This window comes from Pyxicephalus adspersus, chromosome 7 (assembly GCF_032062135.1).
Source record: "Pyxicephalus adspersus chromosome 7, UCB_Pads_2.0, whole genome shotgun sequence".
In the NCBI taxonomy this organism is placed as follows: domain Eukaryota; kingdom Metazoa; phylum Chordata; class Amphibia; order Anura; family Pyxicephalidae; genus Pyxicephalus; species Pyxicephalus adspersus.
In genome coordinates, this window is record NC_092864.1 from 72276578 (window position 1) to 72296349 (window position 19772).

The 19772-nt window shown below is 37.1% G+C and overlaps 1 protein-coding gene across 1 annotated transcript in view; it reads left to right on the forward strand.

The window, feature by feature from the left end:
* Positions 1–3750: 3750 nt before the first annotated feature.
* Positions 3751–19772, forward strand: part of VWA3A (von Willebrand factor A domain containing 3A) — a 66006-nt gene continuing 49984 nt past the window's right edge. Inside the window, exons 1-7 of the mRNA XM_072418934.1 lie at positions 3751–3822; positions 5954–6086; positions 9945–10069; positions 11664–11741; positions 14942–14996; positions 17652–17750; positions 18913–19019. Coding sequence (XP_072275035.1) covers positions 3758–3822; positions 5954–6086; positions 9945–10069; positions 11664–11741; positions 14942–14996; positions 17652–17750; positions 18913–19019 — 662 coding nt within the window. The 5' untranslated portion in view covers positions 3751–3757. The remainder of the gene's footprint in view (positions 3823–5953; positions 6087–9944; positions 10070–11663; positions 11742–14941; positions 14997–17651; positions 17751–18912; positions 19020–19772) is intronic.

Below are 19772 nucleotides of genomic sequence, written 5' to 3' on the forward strand. Positions count from 1 at the left end.
TTCCAATTCTTATGTTAAAAAGATTCTGTTGCTAAAATATTAATGGTGTGGCACATTAATAGGTACAGAAGGAAAAATTTGACTAAAGTTCCACCTAAAGCCATGCCCAATATTCACTTCAATCTAGCCACAGCTATTTCAGCTCCTGTGTCTCTATCCCAACTTCCAAAGTTGGAAGTATACCTGTGCAGTGTTCTCCCCAGAACCTTTTAGCCGGGCGCACCACCTGGCACTTTTCAGCAACCACCTGGCGGTTTTTGGTTTGAAGAGTTGGGTCACAATACAGAGGCTTCAACCCGCCTACAATTTCTTCCTACCCGGCCTAAAAACAGATCTGGGTTGAGAACTGCTGTGTAGAAACATAAATCATAATGTAACATCATAAATCATAATGACTTGTTAAAGTACCTTGCTGATATGAAACAATTTTAGATACCTTAATAGCTGCTTTGTATCACCTCTTCCTATGGAGCAGGAAATATATGGTATGGGGTATTGTCTTTGGATGTGGATGTTTTAGGTTACAATACATATTGTGATACCAATGTAGGATTGCAGGTGGAGGGGAGATATATTTGCCCGGGATGCCTCTTTATGTGAGGTATAGTTGCCCAAGATTCCCCTCCTATGTGAAGTAGCAGGTGGAAAACTCACCTGCGAGGTAATTAGAGAAGTAGCACTGAGGGTGGGATATAACCCAGAGCCAGGAGCTCAGTCGGGAGCCTAATTTTGGAGAGACACAGACAGGGTCTGTGGGGGCTCAGCCTGGCCTAGAGAGACACAGCTAGGCGGACTGTGTGAGCGAGAGAGAGAGAGAGCTCAGTTTGGAGGCTCAGAAAGTCTGTCTGCCTTGGGAACACAGGAAGCTGGACTGGGAGAAGGAACTCAGACCTGAGGAAAAGGTTGCTGCAAGTGGTGTTTGGAGCTGATAGGGAGAAGCCCTCCAGCTGATAGACAGGAAAGTCTTATGTTTAGTGAGTGCCGGATAGGCAAGGTTTTCTTTTTGTTGTTTTGTATTATTGTGCAACCTTTAATAAACCTGGCGGGAAGCCAACTGGACACTTATACCTCGGTGTGATATAAGCTGGATGAATCAGACGTGTCCTTTGAACAAAGCAAAGGCGATCCAGAGCTTAACCCCTTACAATATTATGAACTTATGAATTTAAACCTTAAATCTCTTTTTTTATAATGTTTAGTATTAGTATTTTATACAACCTGCATGATATTTTAAATCTTAAAAAAATATTAAAAAAATAGGTTCCTGATGAAGTATTTTTCTGCGAAACGCAACAAATCTTACAAACTGATTTATTGAGACTTCTGGGAGAAGGATACAATTGTAAAATTGAAATTGTTGTGAAATCTTTTATCTTTGTAAAATAAATGATAGTTTTATGTATAAATATCTATATTTATAGAGGATATAGCAATATCCTGCAGCAATGATCATTCAGCCTAGGTTTCCCCATCTGTGGTGCCCTGGCCCTCTTCTTTCAGTTTTTCGGTTTTTGTTTTGACAGAGACTGGCAGAGACTCTTCCTGAATCCCAGGGATAGATCTTTTTTACCCCCTGTAGTAACATACCAGGGGATATAAGAAGGTGATTACAAAGTCAAGGTAAATAAAAAAGTACCAAGGGACACTACACAGGTGGAGCAGAAGTAGATTTATGGTGCTGGCTAAAGTTTAGCCTTAGGAATCCATACCACAGAGAAACAGCTATATAAAGTCTGTACTTCTCATCTTTTGAATTCTGTGGTTGTGGTTAAGAAAAGTTCAGTCTGCAGCTTTTTTTTAGTTTCAATAAGTTTTTATTGTATTTCACAAAATAGAAATATAACAATGCAATGAAAGCAGATAATACAACGATCGGTATAATGGAAATAAAAAACAACATGCCAAATAACATAAATCAATATAACTAAATGACACAAAACTTCAGCACTTTTTACTACCTGAGTATACAACCTCCATGCCTGTTCTGGTATTTGCTGTCAGAACTCTGGGAATCCCTAAGGGCCACCAGAAAATACATAGGAGGTAGGGAGAAGGGAAGAAGGATGTGTAGGAAGGGAAGGGTCAGGTTGGGCGACTGCCAGTTACCTGGCACTAAATCTATTCTAGTCCAGATGTGGGGAGTTAAAATGTCATAGTTGAGTGATCCCACCCCATGGGCATAGTATTCAATCCATGGGGACCAAACTCACTGGAATTTGCCCATGGAATCTGTAAGTAAAGCCCTAATTTTCTCGTTTGCTAGGTTTACTGAAGATGCTCATTGTTTTTAGTGGCCCAGTCTGCAAAAACCAAAGGCCCAGATTTATGAAAGCTCTCCAAGGCTAGCGAGAATACACTTTCATCGGTGAAGCTGGGTGATCCAGCAAACCTGGAATGGATCTGGTCCAGGATTCAAAACGTTTGCTACCAAATATTAAAAAATTTTAAAAAACCCATTTCATGTTTTCTGGATCACCCAGCTTCACTTCTGAAAGTGTATTCTCTCCAGCCTTGGAGAGCTTTCATAAATCAGGCCCAAAATGTGTGCAAGCCTGAATATATGAGACCCATTTATAAACGAGAACAGATATCATCTTACACTTTGCATTTTGTGTACCTGTAGGTCATGATGTACAAGCTGCTAAAACTGAAGCAAGTTAAGTACAATGCAATGCAAGAAGATAGTGAGCATTAAGCTAAAAAGCTTTAATTACAGAAGAGACTTAGGCTATGTACACACGTGCAATAATTGGATCATGAAAGATCCTTTTCATCGACAAAAGACTGCATAATGCATGAACAAGTGTTGTAGATACAGCGCCGTTCTGCTCTATGGAGAAGGAAGAACGATGGAGCGGCACCCAGCTGCTCTCTCCCCTTTCACATTTATTATGATCGTTCCTCATTCGTCGTCTGTCATCCAAATAACTGTCCTGGTGGATCCACGGATGACGAACGATCATAATAAAAGTGGAGTTCTTCCCCTCAAGCACTGTACACATGCCAGATTCTGGTCAGATATTAGCCCTGAGCGGGATTACTGGACGAGAATCATCTGACGTGTATGTAGCTTTAGGCTGTACATATGTAGGATCATTGTCACTAGAAACATTTCCATGGACAGGTGACCGGACAAGCACTGCACACACAGCACTGTTTTGTTCTATGGAGAGCGGAGGGGGAAGGAAAAAGGATCACCACCCCATTGTTATTTCCTCCACTGAAACGTACAGCGATCGTTCTTGATGGGTAATTCATTGATCCGTCCCTGCCAGATTTTTGCCCAAGACGAGCAACAGTTCAACTTGAGGACAATCTTAGTTTATTTTAACAATAATTATTTTACAGATAAAGTTTTTCTTCATTGTTACAGTGGTATTGGCTCTTTGGGGTCAGACACATTTCTGATCTCCTATACCCAGGACCCAGAAAGGAAAGCTTTCAGAGATCAGAGGGTTATGGGAAGGCAAAGAAAAAGTGAAGCCCTTGGAGCTATATCTTGCCCCCTGACTCACCATAGAACGTCAGTGACCATTAGCAGCGCTTTCATTGAACCGCGGGCTGCCAGAACCCTTCACATATCACTACTGAAAGGCTGTTTCCACTTCTAAATTGCTATAAAAAGGGAATGCTTTGGTTTGTGAAATTTTCCTTAAATGTGTCATATAAGTAATATTTAAATTGCAAGTATTCCCATCTTTACTAGAGGTTGTAAAAATATAACTTATGTTTTTTCTTTCATTGCAGGGATGTTAGAATGGATTTACACACAGAAAACATGGCTCAAATTTTGGAAAATGATCATTTTTTTAAAACATCATAGTAAGTATACTTATCTTAGACAATTAAAAATGTTTCAAAGTGATAGTCAAACAGAATGGGGTTGATTTGCTAAAGGAGATGAGGCTGTTCACTTCATCAAATTGAATTATCGATCATCAATAATTCACTTTGCAAGAAATACCCAATCAGGTGCAAAGAAATGTGAAAAAAACGATTTTTGTTGAATGTGAATCTGAATGTGAATCTGAAGTGGGGAGAGCTTTATCCCATATACTAAGCTAAGCAAAGCATCCCTTGCAGAGTGAACAGTGTAAAATCCAATAGTAAATTTACTCCACAATGTAACTGCTTACCAGTGTCGTTCAACAGCCTGGAAATATAGAGACAACATTCTCCAGTGTAACTTATCCAAAAAGATAACTGATTCCTCTGTGTAGAGGGAATATATACAGATACTCAAAGATTACCGAACACATGTTCATTTCAAAAGAAACACCTAATGGCTTCTGTGCCTAACAGTATTTTCTTTAGCTAATTGAATGTCACCCTGGGAAATAAATGCAGGTGTACGTAATAATCCTTACCCATTCTCGGAAAGGGGTAAATCATCCCCCAAACACACATAAAGGCCCTTATTTAATTATGCTCTCCAAGGCTGGAGAGAATACACTTTGATCAGTGAAGCTGGGTGATCCAGCAAACCTGGATAGGATCTGGTTCAGGATTCAAAACATTTGCTAGCAAATAGCAAATGGTTTTAAGGAATCCATTCCAGGTTTTCTGGATCACCCAGCTTCACTGATCAAAGTGTATTCTCCCCAGCATTGGAGAGCTTTAGTAAATCAGGGCACAGATTGGAAAATCTGGGAGAAGAATCTACAAGAACCTATCCAGCTCTGGATGTCTTCATTGCACAATTACCGGAGATCCATCTAGCTGGGTTGATGACACCATTAGGGGCAGGTGGGGGTCTGGTTTTGCCAAAGAGAAAATATACACATTTAGCATGCTTACTTCTTTGACAAAACAGATTTCATAGGACCTTTTTATGGACGGGGGGGTTGAACGCACTTGCTTCCCTATTTCCTATCCAGGGAGGTCCTGCGCCTATTCAAGGGTCTGGATTCAATATTGGGGAAACTCAATACAGTTTATTTTAATACTGGACACTTTGCAGGTGGTAGAATTGCCTGGTAAAGGATGCCAAAAATTATTATTATTAGGTATTTATATAGCGCTGACATATTATCCAGCGCTGTACAAAGCCCATAGTCATGTTATTAGCTGTCCCTCAAAGGAGCTCACAATCTAATGTCCCATAGTCATATGTATTTTTTATAGTCAAAGGTCAATTTTGTGGGGAAGCCAAATAACCTAACTGCATGCTTTTGGGATGTGGAAGGAAACCCATGCAAACATGGGGAGAACCTACAAACTCCATGCAGATAGTGTCCTGGTTGAGATTTGAACCTGGGACCCAGCGCTGCAAAGGCCAAAGTGCTAACCTCTGAGCCACCGTGCTACCCATTCATAAAGACAGCAGTTTCAGTTAAATAACATGGTACTCTACCTTAGTTTAAAGGTGCAATATATTTTATTGTAACATAAAATTTAGCCAAACAAAACATGTATTCATATTTAAGAGCATCCACAACTTTTAGTAGGATGCTAACAGGATCTAAAACTTTAAAGCATATGATAGGAAAAATCTTATATTCTTACACTGCTACCTTACTGTAGCAATGTTATTCAGCATTTGTGCCAAGATTAGTAATTAGCTCCCTACTAGCTGAACCATAGGAATAAATAGTCATACCATTTCGAGTGACAGACCTGTTTGTCTCAGCTTTTGTAGGGTGATTCAGGCTACATATGTTCCAACTAATTTAAATTAAACTGTTCTTTTTCATTATCTGTGTTCACTTTTTTATTTGTTTTATAAATAACGTTTTATCTATTTGCTCTTGCTTTGTAGAAAAGAAAGACATGTCTACCATCTGCTGATTACCATTAATGTATTGCAGTGGGTAGCAGTGTCATTCATAACATGCACTTTATATTAGAAGCTTGAATCGCTATGCATATTGAATCTGTGCATGAATTATTTATTATGATTAAATGGAAAAGTGACAGTTTATGTTTACATGTAATGGTTTTGTTTTACATTAAGCCAAGAACCAGAAGAAAGCTTAGAATCAGTTCCCATAAGAGCAAAACCTTTGTGGCAGGATGTGAAAGTCAGCAACCTGAAGTATGATGAAGGATTACTGGTGACACATGTCAATCAGACACATGATCTGCTGGTAAGGATGGCTGTGCTTTGCTCACACGGAATCAGCTATGTTGTTCAGAGTTGAGACTGGTAAAACACACAATTCATGAGTAAGATAATAAATAAGAAATAAGTAAGAAATGAGTAAGATAATAAATAAGAAATACAAATAACTGTTTATCTGTATTGATCTGTTTATTTTGGGTGCCCTGTTTGGCAGAGACGCTAACCTCAGATCATATTTTGCTGTGAAATCTAAGGTCTTCCATAACTCCAAAGTCGTGCTTGCCCAAAGATTTCCCATTGATGTGTCTTTGAACATACACAATCTGTGTAATATGGGCAAATACACACACAAATGCAAGAATAATTCAATACAGTATCTGGAAACTCAAGATGATAAATGCAATCAGGTTACATGATCTAGGTTTGCCAAGTTTCATGTGGAGACAAATTGCATTTTCTACAAATCTACCCAGAAGTGTTTTTTTTTCATTGAAAGATGGAATCTAGTGGGCTGAACTGTCTACTGGCTTTTTATATTATTTTTGGAAGCCCAGTGCATCCCACCTTAGATTCCGCAATTTGTTTTTATACATATTTGGAGACACCCCTTTACCACCTGCCATTTTCTCTATGGTTTCTTTCACTTCTATTGAATTGCCTTTGATGTAGAATAAATATTTAGGTAGAAGAGTAGGATACTCTTGCAAATAAATCTATTGGACCAAAGAAAATCTTATACCAATAGATTATGGTTGCCAAGCCTATATGTGGTAAACATCAAAGAAGGACGGCTTTTTTTGTGGCAAGTATAATGAAAGTGTTTACTTGTGTTTACAATTCCCAACTAAGCTCAGTATTGTCATGAAGGAATAATGTAAATATCATTAGCTTAATACAAAAATTGGTCAAGTAGACCGGTCTCATAGTTCATAACTATCTGTCTCTTTTTTCCCAACGCGTTTTGCCGTTTGGCTTCTTCAGGGGATTCAGAGAGACTTGGACTAATCAACAAAGTATAAAGGAAAAAAATGCAAGTTTACATTTTAGTTTTAATAGATTACAATTACTGTTGCAAATACAAAAGATATTAAGACATTGTAAGTGAAGCGTAGACAGCTTTAGTGGAGTACATAAGAAACAGAAGAATATATCTGCAAATTTGTTTTTCCGGCATCTTCAAAGACATAAAGAAAATTCAGTTTTAGGTAGGATAACCCTTAAACACATTTTCATTACTGTATAAAAGTAAAATAAGTCTAATATTCTTTTATTTAGGTGAAATAAACAGTTATGTACATTATAAAGGAAAACTGGGAACAGTGTATAGTCACAAAGATTTGCCATTTTAGTATACTTTAATTGTGACCTAGTGAAGGAATTTGGGAGTTTTAAATGAAATCACTTACTAACTGTCATTAGTAGTACGTTTTTTCCTAACTGCCCAGTTATCTATATGGCATTTGTCCTGTAGATGCCCTCCTTTCCAAAAAGATTTAAGTCCTGTAGCTCTGATATGACTGAACTGAAGTTACCATGGATCAAGCAGAGATGTAACACTGACACTCATGATAATTAACTGAATTTTACAGGAGCTGTAAGAAATTCTACAAGATCTACCAAGACCCTGTTACATTTTAAACTAATACAGCTTTATGTCTCTTTAAAAGGATGTTTTGCATTGTCGCTGATGCTTTGCTTCATGTCATTGATGAGTTTTGGTGCCCAATACAACTTAACTAATGATGTGCTTGGCTAATCTGCATGAGACGAAACATAAAACACTAATGGGGCTTAATAAAAATCCCTATTAGTGGATTGTGAATATGATTTAAAACATTGATATATGTCTGTCACTTATTACTCATCAACATATATGCCCCGCTGCAGAAAAACAAGATGCTGATCTCAGGCAGGGTTTCCTTATCACACCTAGCTTTATAAAGTTACCATGGGGCATATGAGCTGTCTAAATAAATATATTTCATTTTATTTGGTTCAGTAAAGTGATTTATGCCATCTAGTGGTATGGATTATATTCTACATCTACTCTTCCTTTAATCTCAAGTAACGTGTCCTCTCCATCTTCAATCTTCACCCTTTCCACCCTCCCCCCCCTTTATTAGACACTGACACGGTATGGTTGGGTAAATGGCCGATACCGCCCGTTTATTACCAACATACCATAACACTTTTTTTATAGATCCTTAAAACATGCCATAACACTGTATTATATATCAAACAACAACAGTGCTACATTACTACCAGGCTGCAGATCCTCGAAGGCCCAAACACAGTTCTACTCCACCTGAGGCTGCCACCCCGGCACCCTGTTCCCAGCCGCAAAACTCCGCCTTGGGAATGCCATTTCTTTGCAGCAGCACTACACACCATCTGTACCTTCCACCAAGGAAGACCCCATACATTGATGGGCCCCCATTTTATCACCTTTTCTTATCGCCAGTCACCACCTCCGAAGACCTCAGCCGCCACCTTAACCTCCCTTCCAAAAAAGTAATAACACCTAGGAAGGGTGAGCAGTAAGATCGCTCCCTGTTGTGTATCCACTGACCTCTTCCTTTCTTGCACATCCTTTTAACCCCTTCTTTTCTCTCCCGCCTAAACTTCTACCAACCCCTGACCTGTCTCCCCATCACCCCACTTTTAAAACCTATACACCACACCCCCCTCGTCACGCCTTCCCTCCGCCTTCTACCCCGTGTCACCCGGCTCTGGTCAGTACTTTCCTAGCTAAGCTAAGACATTCTCTCTGCTACACAATTTAGGCTTCTGCCCAGCCTCAGTCTCTCCACCCTTGCCCAACATCACTTTATTTATGTTCTGTACCAGCCATTTAATAAAAAAATTATAAATCCCACATTGTCAGCCAGTCTCAAAGATCTTTACTGTGCATGTCTTTTTAACTTACATCAAAATAATTTAGGAATTACTGCAATATCTCTCCATATGAGGGTGTGTTGGATGTTTGGTCCCTCATTACACTCTGTGTGTCCTTCTTCCTGCCCCTACCTTAACATTTTGTGATGTAGTGATGTAGAGGCGCGGAGGAAGGAGTCACAGCTTGCAGAGGGGATAAATTTCAGATGCAGAAGATTTTTCAGCAAATATACCATTGGCAGACATTGCGGGATTATCACTTATGGTGGCAGGAGGGATGAATAACAACCATTTCCTTAATGTAGGCATAGCACTGTTTTTCACTTTTACAATACTGACAGAGTCACTTTAAAATGTTTTGTTTAAATCCAAGTATGTAAATTAACTGCTTTAACAATTCTCTATGTGCCCTGATGTGCTTATACTATTACTAACTCTCTTAAATTCAGAGGAACAAGACTTAAAGTCTGCACAGTCGTCATAGTTTATGGCATCAGATCTGCTAGGCAAAGCTCCCATCCATCTATACATCATCGTTCAAGGTTTATAACTGCCTACTACAGCAGCCCTCATCAATGCTGTCTATGCATAGTTTGCACATTTTTGGTATTTGAATATTGTATGGTCTGCAGTTTACGATTCTTGGTCTATGTATCTGAAATAAAACTGCTGGTACTATGGGGTAACAGTCTGCCCTCCTCTAATTTTTCTTGGTTTCAGGGCAAATTTCTAAAAATGTGAAGTGGCACATATTCACCCCTTGAGGCATGTGGCATGTAACAAAATTATATCACAATTTATAATTCCGACCCATGATTTAAAGTATCAAAGCAGTCTCTATCTTGTAAAACATTGAAAGCTTTTTGTCTAAAATATAGTTAGGCAGGAATACCAAAAACAAGATTTCCTAATATATTGGAAAAGTATTTGTAATATTCAGACACTGAGATTGATTACACATTTTTTCATTATTCCTTTTTATATGTAGAGAGTGTCAGACACAGAAAATGGCAAGAGTGAATCACAGAGCTCCGAGGAATGGATTCACTGCAATGGCATTGAGTCCAGGCATCTCACCATTCAAGATCTACTAAACCTAGGACACATTGTCATGTAAGTATTCTTTCAAATTTTAGAATTTATACTACATAGACATGTATAAATCCATAAACCAGTATCAGAATTTTTATAACTGTAACTTAGACATAAAAGACATAAAATCTATATCACCAAGCAGGAAATAAATAAATGTACTTGTCTTGTTCATAATGAGTCGGCAGAGCATCACGTACAGCAGGCATTTAAAAAAAACTTGAGAAAAAGTTTTACTGACATTTCACCTTTATTTTGGCAATGCTGAGTGTTATCTTTATTCAATTTACATCTGTACAATAGTTAATCACATTGATCATGTGGAAACAGATAAACTTTTCTATTGTTCTTAATGTCCTTATTTTCAGCTCCACTGTTCTGTAAACAACAAGCACATACTGGTAGGACAATACACTATCAATATATTTCATATATCAATTGACGTACATTTAACAAACATTCATCCTAACATCAATGAAAATGCATTGAGTAACCTTTATCCTGTTTAAAATAGTAAAATCCTATACACATTCCCCAGATGAAAAATATATTAACAGACACAAGGCAACATTTGTTCTTTATTGGAATTATAATATTTATTTGTTCTGTATTGAAAATATTGCTTACTGTAACATTTATATTTTCAGCTAATAAAAGAGTTAACGTTACCTTCCCTGCACATTTAAGCTGCGTACACACTTCCAATTTTTATCGTTCAAAATGAACGACGAACGAAGGACGAACGATCGATTGGGCAAAAATCGTTCGTAAAAAAAGTAACCAACGACGCCGACGAACGAGGAAAGTCGTTGGAAATGAACGACCGGACCGGCGGATCGGATTGGACGACGATCGTTGACCATCGTTCGTGTGTACGATCGTTCATTGATCGTCCATGGTCTGAGCATGCGTGATGAACGAACGTTCCTGTGGTGCACGTAACTTCCTGTATCATTCAAACGATCGCATCTATTGTGTGTACAATATCTACGAACGATCGTGTCGTTATCTGTATGTACAGGATCGGTGCTATACGATCGTTCGCAGATATCGTGCAGGATCGTTCGTCGTTCGTTTACCAACGATAATAATTGGAAGTGTGTACGTAGCTTTACTGAACATCTTTAACAATGCAATTTGCCAGGGTTGCATTTTATGATAAAAATGCAATAACTGCTAATAGAGAGTACTGAACTTGTGCTTTTAACACTGGTTCAGCACTTCTATTTTTTATTATATCTTGTAATTTTACACAAAACAGAAAAAAAGTAAACTATTTAAGAGGTAAATAATTATATGTTGCTATATGTCTGTAAACCAAAATATTTATTAATGGTTGTACTGTCCTAATGATAATAATATAATTTCTATATTTTTGATACAGTTCTTCTAGACAAAAGGTCTTCATCTGAAACTTTTATTGATGACAAGGGTTCAGGGGTTATGAGGAGTCCAGCTGCTGTTTTTGTAGTAGCTGAGGACCAGTGTGTGAGGTTGAACAGTATAAATGGCAGAAGCTAGCAAGTAACAATAAATAGGGGGCAAACACAAATATTTTGTGCCTGTTTTTTCTATATTGAGAGTAAATATTTGGATTTGTATGTCTTTTTTTAAGGAAACCAACAAGAAATGCCTCCAAGCAGATTCAATTTACACCAGAAACAATACATGAATTTGAGTTAAAAATACATAAGTAAGTATAGCGGTTCTTGTAAGCATTGCACGCTTTCTGTGCTGTAAAGGTCATACACATCATAGCTTCTAAAAGTTGGTATTTCTGTAATATGAACATAGAATTTCTGTGCTACCCATTACAACAATCAAATGCCATCTAGTTTTTAAAGAAGGTTTGAAAAGTGGCAATGCAGAAATCCATGTATTTCAAGTGTCACTGATTTAAGAAAGGTATTTATAATAATTGCAGATAAAATGTTTACTTCTACAAAGAATAGTTATCTGTATTAACAGTTTTTTGTATATAATTAATAGTTTTTGTATATAATTAAAAAGCAAGATAAATATTACTGAAGTACCTGGATCTGATGGATTACACCAATGGGTTCTTATAGAATTACTTTTTTTATTTTAATTGATTTTGATTCAAGAAAAATATAAATTTAACAAAGGGAACATAAATAACAGATTATGGGTTTGGCAGTTACATAGGAAATACAGCAGAATACAGAGTGTCCTATCAACAAATATATTATAATCATGCTTACAAATGTTAAGGCAATTCATGTTTAACAGAAAAGGAAATAATAGATTGTTACAAATGGGGTTGGGAAGGGAAGGGTTTCCACATCAAGAATGAAATTGGGCTGAGGAGCAATGTGCGATCCACGGATCCCAGGTAAGTTCAAAGGCATGTGGAGTATCTATGAGTGTGCACATGAGCTGGTCCTTCACCAATACCCAATTTAATTTGGCCTTTATCGGAACCATTGGTATTAAAGTGTTTTCAAAGCCCGTGGCAGTGCAGTTCTGTCCACCAGCAGCACATAGTTACAAAATTTCCTTGTGTATTTTGGCAAGTGTATATTAGTTTTGCTCAATAGAGCGCTCTCCAGACTAGGGGATAGGGGAGTTTGTAGCACCTGGGTGATAAGGTCAGACACCTTCCCCCAATATTCCTGTGCCACTGGGCACGACCACCAGGTATGTTCCATGTCCCCCACCCCCCGCAACCCCTGAAACAGAGAGCAGAGGATCCCGGGAAACACTTAGCTGTCTTGGAACTTTTATTTTGAAGCTAGTAACTTTTTTGATTGTCTTTCTAAGGGGTTGTTTTGAGGCAGAGAGTATGTGGTACTAAAAAGGAATTCTATTACAGGAAAGTATAAGCAGGATCACATGGAAAAGCATGAGCAAGAAAGTAATATAGTTTTAAGCAGTAGCTAGCATGGATTTATAAAGGCCAGGACATATTCCTTTTATAACGAAGGAAGAAACTTAAATGTAGCTGTAGATGTACTGTATATATGGACATTACTAGTTTGTGATACAGGTCCTTTGTGTAAGTTAATATTTGCAGGTTTTAAAAATTTGGTCTGCAAATTGATAAAATCAATAACCTTTAAAACTAGCAAGAGCAGTGGGATGTGATAGATCAGGTGCAAGAGTAAAGGTTGTATATCCCAACATTCAGTTTTATAGTTTTAGTATTATTGATTTTTTTAACATATTTAAAAATTATTTAGAATTTGGGGATGACACAACATTATACAAAAGAACACTTCTTGCAAGATGGCTCTAATTTGCAAACTGACCTGGATGATCTAGCTGGCAACTGTAAGGCAAATGAGGTTGAAAATTGATAAATGCAGTTACATAACTGAGGACTAAAACATGCATATGTTAAAATTTTGGATAGAACAAGTGTGTAAATCAATAGTGAAGATGGTTCTGGGTGTCCTGGTAGATCTTATATTATATATATATTCTAATATAACACTTTTGTGTATAAAACAAGGCATTGACTCGGGAGTATGAGGCCATTTGAACAGCTAAATAATCTGTAGCAAGGGAAACTTCTGCTATGAGTAAAACTTACCTGGTTACCTTAACTTGGCTACCTTAACTTAACTTGGTTACCCCTGAGAAAAGGTGATTTAGATGATGGGTATATGTATCACCTTGTATAAATGCATAAATAGTCCATAATGTGATGCCTGTTTTAAATTGGCAATAAATGTTGACATCCTTAAAGCCCACTGTAGGATTACTGAAGTTGTTTTTCTCAGAAGCTTATAAACATTTACGGTTTCAGTCATGCACAGAGACAGAGACCTGCACATTGTGCATCAGTCATTCAGGATTTGGATTTATTTAACATCCCTAGCAGTAACCCTGAGAAAGACTCGGGGTAGAAAAAAGTTGCTACAAGTGGTAACCCCGAGTCACTCTCGGGGTTTGAACACTTAGGGAAGGTTAGTAAATAGAGCGCTTACCTGTTCTGCCGGGGTCCCGCGCCGTCCAGCACCGCGATCTCCGTCTTCTTTCTTCTTCCTGCTTCTGCATCCAGTTAGTCACCGGGGGAGTCTCCGGTGACGTCGGTGCATGTGTACGTCCTGGCCGGGCGGGGCGAGAAATTCAAAATCCATTTGTATTGCATTCAATACAAAATAACTGTATTGAATGCAATACATTGGATTTATATGTGTAAAAGCAGTACATTGTTTTCAAGAACATTTATTTTACAGTATGTATAATACTATGAGTATAATATGTATTTTTTTATTTTTTATTTTTTTTTTATTATATAGATTTTTTAATTTATTTCAATTTATTGTTTTTAAATGATTTTGTGTTTCAAACTTTATTAAACTCATACTATTATATTATACTGTAAAATAAATTTTCATGACAAACAATGTACCGCTTTTAGACATATAAAACCGGAAAGAAATGAACCGCTAGGGAGGTTAAGCTAGCTTGTAATGTGCTTCCGGTTGCTTTAATATTATTTTAGGACGCCCTTGACTTTTTTTACATTTAACATTTATGACCCATACCCGATAAGTGTGTATAAATGAACTGAATGTAGCCCTTTGCTGAAATTATTTCTTGGGTGTCTGCTTGTCCTTTGCCCAAATGGAATATTTAGTTGATAAATTTATATAGATGAAATACTCCTTGAAACCTTTTAGAAGTGTCTATTGGCTGTGAACTTGTCATGCAGCTCACAAGGTCAATATTTATAAATTTATGGAAATGCATGCATAAGAAAAAGCTGTGACCAGAATGGGATCTTAATTTACTTATGTAAATGGCTGAAAACATTGAAATAGGAATTTTGTTACTGTTTTATTTTGTAATATTTGATTTCATTAAACATTAAAATGCATGTTTGTACATTTGTTTATGCATTCATTATTTGCTTTTTCCTTGTAGGGCTATTGAAGATTACCATAAGAGAGTTGGCTGGCTGATGGAAAGCAGCAGAAAGGTTGTTTACTCATTCACATGTTGTGAATTGGCTTCTGTTAAATGTAAAATATGTATTGGATTGATAAAGTTGCTAATCCTGTACTTGATGCGATAAGACAGGTGCTAATGATTTCACAAAGGTTAGCTTATTGTCTATTGCCCTGGGGTACCAGTGCCCCATTATATCTAATGTAAAATCATTACCTGTCTAATTCAGTGTGTCAGAAAAAAGGGTTCCCTGGAACCCTAGGCTTCCTCCAGAAGTTGCTAGGGGTTCCTTGAGCCATGAGCAATTAAGATCTGTCAGGTCAGTTATCATTGACACCAATGATCTTTTGATTTATAATACTTAACACTCTGACCTTTGCAGCACTCGGTCCCAGGTTCGAATCTCAGCCAGGACACTATCAGCATGGAGTTTGTATCTTCTCCCTGTGTTTGTCCATGTTTCCTCCGGGTACTCCGGTTTCCTCCCACATTCCAAAAACATGCAGTTTGGTTAACCGGCTTTCCAAATTGAACTTAGACTGTGTTAATGACATATGACTGAGGTAAGGACATTAGATTGTGAGCCCCTTTGAGCGACAGCAATTGACATGAATATGGACTTTGTACAGCACTGCGTACTATGATGGCGCTATATAAATACTGTGTAATACTAATACTATAAGGTTTACATTCTTCCTACTGGCCAGCAGTCTTCCTAGTGACCATCACACTAAGGTACTGCGAGCTGTGGATATAGTAATTATAGTAGGGGTTCACTAAGACCCGAAAAAGGTCATGAAACATTTGTCTAGTCAAGTTGTCTAATTTCAAATTATTTTATTACCTCAAATTACATTTTGTGGTAGAATAAAACACCTGATGCCACATTCAGGGGATATTTGGCATCATGTACCTCAGCCATTATTTCCCCTCCGAGAAAAATTTTACACTCTTTCTTTGGGGTTATTTATGAATAAAAGTAGGCAAGGCTCCCTGAAATTCGAATTACCCTCCCTAGAGGTTAGAAAGGTTAGAAAAAAGTTGCTAAAAGTGGTAACCCCGAGTCACACTCGGGGTATGTAAACCTATGGGAAGGTTAGTAAATAGAGCGCTTACGTGATCCGCCGGCATCCCGCGCCGTCCAGCGCCACGATCTCTGTCTTCTTCCTTCTTCCTGCTTCTGCATCCGATGAGTCACCGGGGAGTTCCCGGTGACGTCGGTGCGCGTGTACGTTGCCGGCGGGGCGGGAAATTCAAAATCCGTTTGTATTGCATTCAATACAACTGTATTGAATGCAATACATTGGATTTTTATGTGTAAAAGCAGTACATTGTTTTCAAGAACATTTATTTTACAGTATATATAATAGTATGAGTATAATATGTATTTTTTTTTTTTTTAAATATATATATTTTTTAATTTATTCAATTTATTGTTTTTACATGATTTTGTGTTTCAAATTTTATTATACTCATACTATTATATTATACTGTAAAATAAATTTTCATGAAAAATAATGTACCGCTCCCGCTAGGGAGGTAAAGTCTGAAAACTTCAGGTCTGAAAGATGGATTAGCAAAGATATAGATGTGCACAAAATTTAGAAACACAAACTATTCCACCAATAAATTCTACTACGAGTTTACACACCATCTGAAACAGTGCGCAATAAACATATTTTGTGTAAAGCAGCATTACCACTTGAGTTCTATAAAGAATGCAATTAAAGTCACCCGATGGCTGCTCTTAATAATATTGGTTCAACAATTCCTCACAGTAAATGTAAAAATCTTTCTTGCATCCTTGCATACATTCACATTTGATTTCAAGAGGTTTTGACAGTATGGAATACAGATTAGAGAGGGTTCTATGATCTTGTAGGACAAATAGGCAAATCAACCTAAGGTATACACACAAGAGAATTACCTAGTTTGTGTACAGCAGTTCCCCAGTGTTACATTGCAAACCTTTATGGCAGATCACTGTTGTTAGTACTGTTAGTCACTATTGGTACGTGCAAAAATTTAACCCTTTCGAAAGTTTTAAATATTGAGAAAGTAATAGTGGTTTTGCTTGCTATTAAATCTTTATACTGATGGTATTTTGGAAGTATCCAGGAATCAAGAGTTTGGAAAAGTTTTTTCCATCTGAACAATTAAAAACTACATTCTTTTAATCCTGAAATAATATGGGATTAGCTTTTTTTACAGAAAAGGATTGTGCTAGAAGTTCAAATATGATTCTAATTTTGACAAAAATAGCAAAGTGTGATATTGGTCAATTTGAAGTTTGTTTTTAGAAGTACATGGTAATTTAACCAACTTGGCTGCATCATAAAATTTCCATATTAGATAATCCATTCCTATAATGTGGAGAAATATAAATCATGGGTCTAGGACCCAATGTCTTCTCCAAGCACAAAAGCAGGCACCAAAGCATGCTTACGCTTAATAATAGTAGCATAAAATAATAGTTTCTCACTTTGGTGTACAGAACAATTCATTTCCTGGTACCATCATGTTTGAACCCCCTAAACTCATGGGCCCAGCAGCAATTATCATACCCCCAACAATTTTGCTTTTCAGTGTTCCTTGATTTGCATCCTCAAGAGACTATATACTTGCTTTTACATGTTCCAGCTATTATGGCTGATTAAGATTCTTAACATCGTGTTTTGTCTTTTAGATGTTTGGCCTTGTGAAGGGGAAAAATGTTGGATTACTAATAGATTCATCACATCTTAACTGTGGACCAAGGCGAATGGATTTCCTAAGAGGCCTTTTGGTAATTAATTACCTTTGGTTTTGTAATGACAGGCATTTAGCGATGAAATGCAGTAAATTAATTTTTCAAGCAGTTTTATGTACATGTTAATATGCTGATGTTTTCCCTAAAATTATGTTCTATGGTCTCTAGTGTCTGTGTGTATTTTCTTTTTTGATTGTGCATGTGAGACTTAGTAGACACAAGTAGATACTCTGTCAGTTTTGCAACTAATAAATCCGACTGATAAGATGATTGGAAATCGATTGGTTGGAAGGCTTAGAAAACTGCACAATATTCTGTCTTTTCTGCCCTTTCTTCTGTTTAGAAACAATCAAAACTCTGATTGGAACATAGGAAGTCAAATTATAAGCAAATAAAACTTCAGGTTTAATGAATAATATTAGGAGACATTTGCTGGAATCCCCAGCTTTAATTTTTGCTTTCAGGGTTTTATTTTGGTAAACTATGTAAGAGATGGGGACAGCCACGAACAATGCTTGTATAGCAAGTCCATAGCTTAAAAGAATCAAACCACCTGTTCGTCCGAGCCACTAACTAAGCCCGAATAACAAGTTGCCCCCTAATAGGTTCTGAAAGAGCTACCAGCCTCAAGGGCTTATCTATTTTTAAATTTTGCTGACACCTGTTATGTGCTAGGTTGCCAAAAAAAAGGTTACAGCAGCTTGTCACCTGTAGAGAAAATTAAATGTAATTATAAACTTAAGGTATATAACCTAAACGGTATATCTGCTTTGCAGCAAAGGCAGAAATTTAGGACTTTGAACACAAAAGAGTATCAAAATATGTGTAATATAAAGCTTTATATATTTAATACACACAACCAGTGCTTTTTTGTAAGAAACAAGGTGCCGGAACTCACATCTTGTTAATCCTCCAGGGTCCAGACACTGTCCGTCTCCATACAGCATTCCATACAGGGGTATTGCCCTTCACAGACTTTTACGGACTTGGAAAATTTGTCGAAAAAAGGTGCCAGAACTCCATTCTGGTGCGTTCAATGACAAAAAGGCCCTGCACACAACCATAAATGCTGATCATGTATAACATTAGACATTGACTGGTGTTTACTTGACTTTTATTTCTACATGATTTATCTGTATTTACTTTCTTAGGTTTTCTTTATTTTATATGTTTTCTTTTTACAATAAATGTCTCTTAGTGCCTTGTGGATGAGCAAATATGCTACAAGGATACAATATATCTGATGTCTGTTGGAACAGATGTATCATGTCTTTGGAATTCTCCGAAGAACGTCACTGTCCGAATGTAAGTCTTTACACTAAAGAAGTCTTCACCCTAACTTTTACTGTTATGGAGATTGAACTGCTGGATTGTATTATATACATGGCTTCCTGTGAGCTCACAAAAAAGCATATAAATATTGGGTTGATTAGCCATAGTGAACAGCCTAAACTCCTTTAGTAAATAAATCCAAGTCATAGATACAAGGGAGGAATAAATATAGTCATCCAAGGATAGGAAATGTGATTTCACAGGATTCCCAGGTAAAAGTTAAGAGAAAAATCCTGAAATGGAAAACAAATTCATCTTCCATATCTCACAACATGTTGTGAATTGCGATATATCACATTTGGTTTGGAAATTATTTTACTTGACTTCTGACCCACAAATGGCTTTTTGACCTACCTGTTTATTTTTACATTAGTTAGATTATCCAGTGAGGGAAGTCCTCCCGCAGCATTACCTGCGTATAACACTTTAATATTACAAGTATTGCCGTTTGTTGAAATAATATGCTTTCTACAAGCATTCTAGATCATTCATTTACCCATAGCATTGTGTCTGTCAACATCCCTATGGGGTCAATTTATCAATGTTTCACATAAGATTCACCCCAACAATTACCCAGAAAATACACATATTTTTTACATTGGACTCTGCTAGGAGAACACGACTCATGAGTAAAAGTTGATACAAGCATTTTTTAATTGAATGTGTAAATTTTAGTTAGAAAATTGCTGACAAAAGTATATACAAATATACTATATGTAAATGTCC